The 12,809-nt window shown below is 38.5% G+C and overlaps 1 protein-coding gene across 1 annotated transcript in view; it reads left to right on the plus strand.

Moving 5' to 3' along the window:
• The window catches only part of TCERG1L (transcription elongation regulator 1 like), a 255,087-nt gene that overhangs the window by 183,047 nt on the left and 59,231 nt on the right, over window positions 1–12,809 (plus strand). The window contains exon 5 of the mRNA XM_074999747.1: window positions 3,786–3,911. Within this exon, the coding sequence (XP_074855848.1) occupies window positions 3,786–3,911 (126 nt within the window). The remainder of the gene's footprint in view (window positions 1–3,785; window positions 3,912–12,809) is intronic.

Genomic DNA, 12,809 nt, shown 5'->3' on the forward strand with positions numbered 1-12,809 from the left:
TAAAAAAAGTCTAGATAGTTGCATTAAATATGGGTCTGTCCCAGTCCAAACAGAGCAGATAGTCATCCTAACTATTATGATAAAGGGTGATTGGATCATTAATGTCCTCATGGAGCAGACATGCCTCAGATTTTAAGATCTCAGATGAGGGTCCCTTACACAGAGCACACAGATGCTGGGTATGCACTTTGTCAAACTTAGAATATTGAAGGACTGAAACTGAGCCTCTGTTTAAAGAAAAGAAAAGTATGTATTCCAAAGGCATATATTACTAATATACCAGTAGTTTTAAGTATCAATAGCAAAAAGAGCATTCTCATCACATCTTTGACTAACATAACTTTCCATCTCCATGGGTTCAGAGGCTTGCTCCTTGACAACTGTCAATTCCACAAATATTCCACAAAAATTCTCAACACATTTGGTTTATCTTTGGGTTTATGACTGTCCTGTATTTCAGGTTTTTCTTAGAGCTGGAAAGCATGTGTGCTTGGCTGCTACCATGGTATCTGTGTTATTTTCACAATATAAGAGTGAAACAAACTTGAAATGAATGAATCACCTTGTCTGTGTCCTGAACCATGTTAGAATGTCTTGGAGTCATTCCGGTTTATATTAGTTAATATTCATAAAAATAAATCACCAACAGTATTCACTGAACTACAAAAATCTATCCCTGACCCCTTTTAATGATTTAGGTAACTCCTGGCTCTTTCTGAAGTGGCTTCATTTTGGCAGAGTTTAATATTATTTTTTATTTATTTTCCTAGCTGTTTTCTTAATAATTATGTAAGAACTTTTTCTTTCCAGTTCTATAAAGCATTATGACTTTCATGAATTTCATATTTTTTGCCACTTGTGCCCTGATAAGAGATGGAGTCTTATAATAAATAGAGCCCCATTAAAATGACTTGCTGTCAGGTTTTTTTTAAACCCTCTTCTTCAATAAGCGGGTTAGACATCATAGTGCTGGTTCATAGTCTACATTCCAGTATTCACCTGGGAAAATGTAATTGATATCTGGATAAATGATATATTAAAACATCAACTTAAATCCCTGTTAGTTGGAAAACACAATAAATATTAAAAAGTAATCTTAGTGGTATAAGCAGCAATATAGCAGAAAGGGATCTAGGGGTTACGGTAGATGAAAGGCTGGATATGAGTAAACAGTGCACCCTTGTAGCCAAGAAGGCTAATGGTATATTAGGATGCATTAGGAGGAGCATTGTGAGCAGATCTAGAGAAGTGGTTGTTCCCCTCTATTCAGCACTGGTGAGGCCACATCTGGAATAATGTGTCCAGTTTTGGTCCCCCCATTATAGAAAGGATGTGGATGTTCTGGAGTAAGTTCAGCAGAGGGCAAAACAAAAGATTAAGGATCTGGAGCACATGACCAATGAGGAGAGGCTGAGTGATTTGAGCTTACAGAAGAGAAGACTGTGGTGTGATTTAATAGCAGCCTTCATCTTCCTAAAGGGGTTCCCGAAAAGGAAAGAAACTGTTCTCAGTGGTGACAGACGGCAGAACAAGGAGTAATGGTCTGAAGTTACAGATGGAGAGGAGTACATTGCATATTAGGAAAAACTACTTAACCAGAAGGATGGTGAAGCACTGGAATGTGTTGCCTAGAGAGATGGTGGATTCTCCATTCCTAGAGGTTTTTAAGTCCTGGCTGGGATGACTTAGTTGGGGTTGATCCTGCTTGAGGCAGGGAGCTGGACTAGATGACCTCCTGAGGACCCTTCCAACCCTATGATTCTATGATTTGTATAGACTCTAGGGCCAGAGCCTGTATGCCAAGGCCTATGCATGAGGATCTTCCTCTCTTTCAAAGTGGAGGTAAGACATCTCTGTGGTATAGTCCCCAAGCTCTGTTATAATGTGGAAATGAGTGTTAAGTATAGTCCTCGCCAACATGAAGCCAATTAAAGTTAAAGCAGCCTGAGCATACCTTACATTTTCAGTGAACTTTGCTGTGTTTCAGTAGGGTCAAGAGTGTGACAGGTAAAAGAGACCCTGACAGTTTAGCTCCATTGGGACCCAAAACCCCATTTGTGACAGGAGTGTTTTTTTGTAAACAGTGCAACATAAATCAACTGGGTTTTTCCTTGGTCCTAGCCCTTATCATGGTGGGTGAGGACTATGTCTTCCTTGAAAGCGGGGAAGGAAAAACCTTCAGATCAAATCATCCACTTTCTTGCTCTGTCACTTGTCACTACAGTACATTCCCATAGTCTGCCCAGAGGTGTAAGTGATTTAAGTAATGGGACTTCCAGCACTTTATGGGAAAGTTTCTCTCAGTTGAACGATAGATCTCACTATTATCTCCTGAATATCAAATCTGGAAGAGCCTGCAGAGATTTACTGGATTTTCAGCTACAGTAATTTATTTTGTTGTCTTTGCATGAGTAGTTTATATGAACCCCATTCAGGATATTTATGCTTGGCAGTAGAATACAAACATATGTACATGACTTCTTGTTTCTCTGTGAATATGTCAAGTCTTCCATTGTCTGTGGCTAGCATGCATTACTTATCCTTTGACTCTGAATACTAAAATACTTGTGGTCCCGGTTACAGCATGTAAAAAGTCCTAACATTATTCTTGTGTCCGATGATTTATATCACAAATATTGAAGAAGAAATACCAGATTGAGTTGCCACCAGGATATAAACAAACACAAATGGTATTTGTAAGGAATACATCTGATTGCAGATTTATCATTTTTGTGAAGTGGTTGTTACAGCTGAGATTGTTATCAATATTCTATAGGTTCATAATTGTTTTGCTTATTAACCTTTCTTCAAAAGCTTGTAATCAGAGAGTCAAAAGATTCCAAATGTGTTTTTGGAGTTTGTATGGAATATTTATGCATTCCTGCTACAATAAAGAGCACGTACTACAGAAATATTTCCTACAAACTACCATATAGTATAGAAAAATGAGTTTGATAACTATCCCATATGCAATCTTACTCTTTAATGAAAGCAAAGACTGGAAAAATCTGGTCACATTGCATCGTGCTTAGGCAGAGTCACTATTATATGAGTAAATTCACAGATAGCTAAAAATTAGTGCTTAGGTTTTAACAATGAATTTTGCAGTGGCTCTACATTGAAATGCATTGTAAAGACTAAGTATCTCAGTTTTCATTAGCATAGATTTAACAGTGTAACTCGGCAACAGTGACTAATTCATCATAATTAATGTATTTTATTTGTGTAGACATTTTTTAGCTTTTAACTTGTCTGAGAAGATTGTGATTTTCAGGAATGTACTCTTTTTTCAATCATTTGGCAAATAATTTTGGAGAATGATTGGTGGCCAGAAGCAGTTCAATGCAAGTGGTCCATATTAAAAATAGAGTTGTGTTGGTTAGTTTTAATATGCAAAGTGGTTACTTAATGTATTCTGTTTCTTGACTGGATGAGCATATCTGAGAAAATTTGTTTCCTTGTGAAACTGTGGCATGTTGACAGACTCAGAGTCACCTCCTGTGATTATTCTCCAATGTTTGCTTAAAATTCACTATCTCTATGAATATCCCTGCCAGAGAATAAAGCAAAAACGAAAAGGGGCATGAACACAGTGAAAATAAATGTGTAAGTTTAAACATTCAAATGATTATTCACAGAAATGTTTTGATGTACTATATTTGCCCTGTTATATTTATCAAGAACTAAATTAAGTTATTTTGAAATTGATTGCACAAGCAAAGCAGATTTTGAGCGTATTTGTCCAGTGGGCAACAGGTAATGTTTTTCTTGTGCTCTGCATGCAGGTGCTGCTTCTAGAATAGATGCTCATATGACTCCTTTGATGCCAACGCAAGTCACCAGGGTTGCTGCTGTATCAGCACCAGCTGTGACTTTCATGGCAACCAATTTGGTGGATCAGACATTAACAGGTGTGTGTAAGTTTCAGTGTACCTATGATATTGCTAGGCCATATGTTCCCTATTTGTGTACTTCTGACAAAATCATGTTTCCCATGGTGCACAGTAATGCAAAACATGGAGAAAAAACCCCTGGGTTAATTTTACAAAATTTACTTGTGTTACTTAGGAGCTTATTCAAAATATTTTAGATCCTGTTTTCTCTACTTGGCACTTGGCAGTAGCTTTGCATTTGGTGGTGCAAAGGATTTAATTTCTGGAGCCATCATTGGGCCTCTCATGTTCTATGTCAGTAGCGTTTGCAGGCTTTCCAGAGATAATATAACCACGTTTTTGTAGTTGTTCTGTGCAATCAGACTGTCTTAGACCACAGGGGAGGTGTTTTGATGTGCCCCACTGATCAAAGAATCGTGTCTATAGCCATCTAACTGTTTGTCCACACAACAGCATTATTTTAAGAAAAGCTATCCTGAAAAGAAATGTTCCAGCTATTTCAAATTAGCATCTGCACACAATAGAGCCTATTTCTGAACCAAGTTGTTGGATGCAGTATAGCTTACTTCAAAATAAGCTCTATGCTGTGTCTACACAGCCCCTGTTTCGAAATAGGATTGTTATTTTAAAATATCTTTGCTGTGCAGACATACCCTAAATGTGAATGTGTTTGTAGGTGAAAGGCTGTAGTCAGAAAGAAGTGAACTAGTCCTTCTCAAAGCTTTGAGGGAGCCCTGAGGATTTGTCTCAGTTTGCATTTATACGTGGCAAGTCATGATTAAAGGGAGACTGGAATTTGATGAGAAATTGTCATTTTGCTTTCCTAACTTTGCAAAATACTCTCTGTACATGTATACAGCAGCACTGGTGTGGAAGATGACTGCTTTTGGATTAAGCTAATTGGTTTCTCTCCATAATTAGAATGAGGGGTTGAGATGAGGCGAAGGTACGTTCAAGAACAGACTGCATCATGAAACTGCAGTGCTGGAATTCATATGCAAACTGGACACTATCAGACTAGGTCTGAACAGAGACTGGGAAAAGTCTTTTTCTTTTTGCAAAAGGTATTTTCCCCATCTTGGTCTTCTCCCCTTTTAGTCAGCTGTTGGAAGTGGGCCACAGCCATCTTAATTGAATTGGCCACATTCACAATGGTCCTCCTTATAGTAAGATAACACTCCCATTTCTCTGTGTGTATGTGTGTCTGCCAAACTGAAATTCCTACTCCACGCCTCTGATGAGATGGGCTTAGGTCCAAATAAAATTGTTAGCCCTTAAGATGCCTTGTTGTTTTTACATAAGTGGTAGCTTCCCCAGCTTGTCCTTCTCCTAATCCCATATTGCAACAGAAGAGTGTTTCCCCTTCCCACATCTAGTATACAAGAAGAGAAAAATGGTTGCAACCCCTCATTTCTATATCTTGGTAAGCCCAGGTTCCAGGGGATATATCTGAGAAATACTGGAGCCTAGCCGAGAATTAATAGCTTCTAATCTTGGTTTAAGTCTACGAGATGTCTTGTGTCTAAGCACTATGAGCACCAAAAATGTGTTGCACTCAAGAGATGGAGAATTAGATGGTTGCATTTCGGAACCTGATCTATGCTTTTGTGCTTGCACATTACAGAACAACCCCGTGTTAAAATCACCTAAAAAGTGCTGGTGAAATGCATCCTGGCTAAAAATTGATGTCAAAAGTAAGCTGATCTGGAGATTTGTCCCATAGAATTGATATCTGTAGGCTGTTCTACACAAATACATTGATGGAATCATAGGTTCCCCCGAAGAAGAGAGCTGAGTTTTTTTCATTTGCTTGTTACATCTGTCCCCAAATAAGATCTGATTAATTTATGACTACACTGAATATGCTCTGTCTGTGGTTTTTTTCACATGTGAACAAATGGTTTTAAGATATTAGTCATATTTCCATTATGAAATATTTTGTAAAGCTTCAGAGAAATTTGTGGGGGTTTTTTTTGATGTGTTTCAACTCAAATTTGTCTTTCTTCAGTTATTATCTATTCTTCAGAAGTTTTGCAGCTTTCATCACTTGTAGAGTTACATTGCTTGGAGACCCAAAATATCGCTGCTTGGGAATCATAAAGAGTAAGAGCATTGCGCTAAATTGTGTTATGTTTCCTTATTGACAGCCAGTCCTTTGGAACAGTCTTTAATATTGTTAAGGAATGCAATAAAAGTAAGATGAAAATTTACTCAGTCTCCTGCTGACAAGTTATTGTGTAGCCAATTTCAGGTAGATCATAAGATTTCTAGTTGTTCTAAGACCCCATTAATATTCTTCTTATTGACAGACTGAAAAAAAACAACTAGCCTTCTCATTTTATCCAAAAGACCTGTGGTGATTTTTTGTTTTTTTTAACTATCAATATTTTCTGTAAGTCTGGTATGACATTTATTTGTTCGGTAGGTTTCCTCAGTCAAATGAGCACCATTGCACGAGGCTCATTGAAATGTCATAGGTGTAGAACAGCAATCATTGCATTTTTTCTGTTTATCCATATAATGTAAATAAGATGAGCATTATACTTTTGCTTCTATTTTTTTCTCATAAGTCTCATTCATCTTTCTCAGTTTTTCTTATTTCATTTCCTGGAAATTTCATCTAACAGAAAAATAGCAACGTGACTTGAGGAAAGCCATTCCATGAGTTATTTGTCAGTATTTTACAAAACTGCACAATAATATTTCCATGAGTTACTATAGGTTAGAACTTTCAGTGGTCCTTGATGTTGATGGAAAAAATCAAATTATTAATAATAAGCAATAACAGTTTACATTTGAATATAGGATATTTCATTCACTAATTTCAAAGTGCTTTACAAAGGCAAGTAACTGTGATTATCCTCATTATGTAGATGAGTCACAAAGGTAAAATGACTTGCCCAAAGTTACAGAGTGATTAAATCACAGACCTGAGAACCCAGATTTCTTATCTTCCAATGTGTAGCTGTATTAAAGTTTCTGTTTGAAGAGGTATTGAAGAAAATGGCGTGCAGGAGAATTGTGCAATGTTTTCTTGGTTGTTGAAAGGGATTCCAGGCTATAGAATATTAGATTACTTTGAACTGTGGACCATTTTGCCCCCATTCTCTCCCTGGCTCAGATCCAGACCTATGTGTACAGGGAACTTCATCTGTAGATCTCCCTTTCGTTCCATTGAAAGTGTGCTGGAGGTCATTGGACCTTGGCCTGCCTGAATCCCAGAAACAAGCAGAGAGAAGGAAAACAATATACTACTGTGAAGTGTCAGAGAAGTCTGTTTTTATAAGCTCCTGTCTGTTTGGGATATAGAACAAAAAGAAGAGAAAACTACCTTGAGATCAAAACATCCCTGAAATGGTCAAAATTTTAATCTTTGTAAAGCAAAGCAAAACCAAAACCTTCCAAGGAAAAGTTTTTGTGTTTTTTTTAAGTGGTGCAATGTGTCATATATGTATAGCCTAGCTAGGGAGATAACTATGCTGTGCTGCACTTTGTGTATCCTGACTGTATTAAAGAAGTTCTTTTTGTGTTGCCAAGTTTTAACATTTTCAGAACTTTAATATCATTAAGGTAGATTTATCAATATGGGTTATAGCTCTAAATTGTCTGCTAGTAAGTGGGATTAGGAGATATTTTATTCTATTCTGTTCTAATCTATTCTGTTTTATGTGGGTTTTTGTACCATCATAATTATTGTAGTTTCTGAGTGCATTTCTCTAGTGTATTAATCAATTTAATTAACAGCTGTCGCATGCGGTTTATTCTTTTTCTCCTATTCTTTCTGGGGGAAGAACTGTGGGTTCAATGTACTGTTTTGTTTTAATAAAGTTAAATTTTTAAATGCACGTTTCATTTTGGGTGATCTAATAGACACCCTGAACCTTTCCCACTGAAAACTTTAAAGACTGGGACCACTATCGTAAACTGGATATCGTCTTGGAAGTCAGCTTAGAAAGTGAAGGATGTCAGCAAGAGTTACTAAAGGGCTGAATCACAGAGTAAAGACTAGCTTGAACTATTTTTATTCTGTCTTGCGAAAGAGTGTAAGAAGGATGCACCGAGTGAGGGGGGATTGTTAGGACATGAGGGAAGAGGTGTATGAAGGAGAACAAGATAGGTGGCTTTTTTAAATGATAAAACTGGATGATGATAACGATGTCTAAGGCATCTAGTATCTGAGGGCCCACATACAAGATGGTGTAAATAGGCCATGCTGTGTGGATTGCCCTGATTTCCCTGAACATCTGTCCCAAAGTCATGACAGTTAATTAATATACATGATTGGAATATCATTCATTCACCTGAATTCTTCCTTTCCTACTTGGGTTTGTTTACCCCTTTGGTAAAGTATGTAGCTCAGTATCATCCTATTTTAAATTAAATATATACAGACATTAATGTATAGTATGTGCTATGTACTCAAGATAACATTGTGGAGAGCTTCTACATTGTAAAAATATATTATTCCTCCAGGTCTATCTGCAACAAGTTGGAGAAAGCAGTTATTGATATTGCAAAGTGTCCTGTATACCATTAGGTGGCAGTAAATCAGCTACGGCCACACAACATTGTTAATAAGGGTGATGATTTTTTGCAGGGGCAGGGAATATGATTGTGATGAAAATGTATAACGGTGTTATTAGTGTTGTAGTGTGGAATATTTTATGCAATTATTTAAAATTGAAATGGAAAAAGAATTAATTTAAAGGAGAAGAAGAAATCTGTAGAAAAGAACTATATGAACGGAAAGAGAAAGTAAACATGCATCCTGTTCAATGTCTTTCATTTTAGTAGATCAGAGAAATCTTCTAGGTATTCCTTACATATCAACAGCTTGTGTTTCTTTTCTACTATGTAGCATAGCCTGCCTAAACCCTACTTTCCTATCTGACAAATCGACTCTAACACATAGTTTATCCAGTTCTTACTCTTCCTGATTAACGTAACAAGCCTTGAGCTGAGCACACAATTCTGTAATAAATGTACTCTAGTTACACTACAATGTTTTGGGTCAGATGCACTTGGCTGAAATTCTATGGTCTCTGCTGCACAGCAAGGTAAAAGAAAGGGCTACAAGGCTTTTTATGCCCATAAAATCTGTGAAACATGGGTGGGCAAACCTAGTACTTGGAGCCAGAGTCCATAGTGAAGAGACAGGAGCCAAGAGTCAGCTAGGTCAGATTAGTGGGAGGTGAGATGCAGGAGGCAAACTGGAGGTTGGTCTCATGAGTAGGGAACAAACATTAGGCCAGGTCAGGATACCAGGGAGTCAGAGGCAGGAGACAAAGCGTATGTTGAAACCCACAAACTGGATGCCAAGAGTCAAGCCTGGGAAGTAGGAATGGGCAGCTGGAGCCAGAAGCACAAGGCATAAAGGATGGAGCCCAATTGTTCAGACTAATTCCTTTTTCAGTTTCTGGCTTAAGCTGATCTGGGACTACACTAACTGAACCTCATGGTTTGAACTTCACATAAGAACATAAGAACATAAGAACATAAGAATGGCCATACTGGGTCAGACCAAAGGTCCATCAAGCCCAGCATCCCATCTGCCGACGGTGGCCAATGCCAGGCGCCCCAGAGAAGGAGAACAGAAGACAAGTGATTTATCTCCTGCCATCCATCTCCTGCCCTTGTTATGAAGGCTAGGGCACCATACTTTATCCCTGGCTAATAGCCATTTATGGACCTGACCTGCAAAAATTTATCAAGCTCTTTTTTAAACCCTAATAGAGTCCTGGCCTTCACAGCCGCCTCGGGCAAGGAGTTCCACAGGTTGACTGTGCGCTGTGTGAAGAAAAATTTCCTTTTATTAGTTTTGAACCCACTACCCATCAATTTCATTTGGTGTCCCCTAGTTCTTGTATTATGGGAAAAGGTAAATAATTTTTCTATATTCACTTTCTCCACACCATTCATGATTTTATATACCTCTATCATATCGCCCCTCAATCGCCTCTTTTCCAAACTGAAAAGTCCCAGTCTCTCTAGCCTCTCCCCATATGGGACCCTTTCCAAGCCCCTAATCATCTTAGTCGCCCTTTTCTGAACCTTTTCTAATGCCAATATATCTTTTTTGAGGTGAGGAGACCACATCTGCACGCAGTACTCGAGATGTGGGCGTACCATAGTTTTATATAGGGGAAGTATGATATCTTTTGTCTTATTATCGATCCCTTTTTTAATAATTCCTAACATCCTATTTGCCTTACTAACTGCCGCTGCACACTGCGTGGATGTCTTCAGAGAACTATCCACTATAACTCCAAGATCCCTTTCCTGATCTGTCGTAGCTAAATTTGACCCCATCATGTAGTACGTGTAATTTGGGTTATTTTTTCCAACATGCATTACCTTACACTTACCCACATTAAATTTCATTTGCCATTTTGCTGCCCAATCACTCAGTTTGCTGAGATCTTTTTGTAGTTCTTCACAATCCCTTTTGGTTTTGACTGTCCTGAACAACTTGGTGTCATCTGCAAACTTTGCCACCTCACTGCTTACCTCATTTTCCAGATCATTGATGAACAAGTTGAACAGGATCGGTCCCAGGACTGAGCCCTGGGGAACACCACTAGTTACCCCCCTCCATTGTGAAAATTTACCATTTATTCCCACCCTTTGTTTTCTGTCTTTTAACCAATTCCCGATCCATGAAAGGACCTTTCCTCCTATCCCATGACCACCTAATTTACATAAAAGCCTTTGGTGTGGGACCGTGTCAAAGGCTTTCTGGAAATCTAGGTATATTACGTCCACTGGGTGCCCCTTGTCCGCATGTTTATTAACCCCTTCAAAGAATTCTAATAGATTAGACAGACACGACTTCCCTCTGCAGAAACCATGCTGACTTTTGCCCAACAATTCGTGCTCTTCTATGTGCCTTGCAATTTTACTCTTTACTAGTGTTTCTACTAATTTGCCTGGTACTGATGTTAAACTTATCGGTCTATAATTGCCAGGATCTCCTCTAGAGCCTTTTTTAAATATTGGTGTTATATTGGCCGTCTTCCAGTCATTTGGTACCAAAGTGGATTTAAAGGATAGGTTACAAACCACTGTTAATAACTCCGCAATTTCACATTTGAGTTCTTTCAGAACCCTTGGGTGAATGCCATCTGGTCCTGGGGACTTGTTACTATTCAGCTTATCAATTAATTCCAAAACCTCCTCTAATGTCACTTCAATCTGAGTGAGTTCCTCAGATTTGTCGCCTAAAAAGGCTGGCTCAGATTTAGGAACCTCTGTAACATCTTCAGCCGTGAAGACTGAAGCAAAGAAATCATTTAATCGCTCCGCAATGGCACTGTCTTCCTTGATCGCTCCTTTTATATCTTTATCATCCAAGGGCCCCACTGCTTTTTTAGCAGGCTTCCTGCTTCTAATGTATTTAAAAAACATTTTACTATTGTTTTTTGAATTTTTGGCTAGCTGTTCCTCAAACTCTTTTTTGGCTTTTCTTACTACATTATGACAGTTAATTTGGGAGTGTTTATGTTCCTTTCTATTTTCCTCACTAGGATTTGACTTCCACTTTTTAAAAGCTGCCCTTTTCTCTCTCACTGCCTTTTTAACATGGCTGTTTAGCCATGGTGGTTCTTTGTTAGGTCTCTTACTGTGTTTTTTTATTTGGGGTATACATTTAAGTTGGGCCTCTAGTATGGTGTCTTTAAACAGTTTCCATGCAGCTTCCAGGGATTTTAGTTTAATTACTCTACCTTTTAGTTTCTGTTTAACTAGCTTCCTCATTTTAGTGTAATTCCCCTTTTTGAATTAAATGCCAGAGTGTTTGACCGCTGCGGTGTTCTTCCCAACACAGGAATATTAAAAGTTATTATATTGTGGTCACTATTTCCAAGCGGTCCAGTAACAGTTACCTCTTGGACCAGATCCTGCGTTCCAGTCAAGACTAGATCGAGAATCGACTCTCCCCTTGTGGGTTCCTGTACTAGCTGCTCCAAGAAGCAGTCATTTAAGGCATCAAGAAATTTAATCTCTGAATCCCGTCCTGAGGTGACATGCACCCAATCAATATGGGGATAATTGAAATCACAGTGGGGCTGGGCTTCATAGGTCCGAGGTAGGTTGTTGCCAGGAGAAAGGCTACAGTATCACTGCTCCCTGAAAGCCACAAGATCTTGAAGATAATATTGAATATTTATATGGATATCAAGAATATCTGGAATTATAATAAATGGCAACGCATTTTAAAGAGGTATTCAACTTTGTGTTTCAGGCCTTAAGCCAAGATCCAATTGCTGGAGGCCAGGATGAGCAATATGTGAGAGGCAGGTCATCCCATCTGTGCCTCCCGGGTGATGGTTGGGGATGCTTTTTACACTTCTTCTGAAGCGTCTGGAATTGGCAACTCTAAGAGCCATAATTCTGGACTAGATGGATCTAGAATCTTATCCAGTGTGGCAATTCCTATGCTCCTATGCAAATTTTGCTCAAAAAATTTAAAAAGCAAGGCTGGGTCTTAATTAATTACCTTGGCTTTTGACTCTCCCTTGGTCAGAAAGGGAGAACTTCAGCAAACATGAAGATTCACAGAGTCTAAGGCTGGAAAGGACCATTGTGATCATCTAGTCTGCCACTGAACTCTCATAAAATAATTCCCAGATCATAGCTTTTAGAAAAAAAATCCAGTCTTGCAAAATAAATAAATAAATAAATAATCCTAATCTTGGATGTTACCATTCTGCATCACACATCCTTCCCCCACAACCCCATTCCCATAAGCAGGACTACAAAATTTGGGAACGTTTTGAAGCTTCTTGGTCCCTTCTTTCATCAAATCATAGAATCATAGAATCACATAGCTGGAAGGGACCTCAAGAGGTCATCAGGTTCAGCCCTCTGCCCCAAACAGGGTCAACCCCAACTAAGTCATCCCAGCCATGACTATGTCAA

Source organism: Carettochelys insculpta, chromosome 7 (assembly GCF_033958435.1).
Source record: "Carettochelys insculpta isolate YL-2023 chromosome 7, ASM3395843v1, whole genome shotgun sequence".
Classification (NCBI taxonomy): Eukaryota; Metazoa; Chordata; order Testudines; family Carettochelyidae; genus Carettochelys; species Carettochelys insculpta.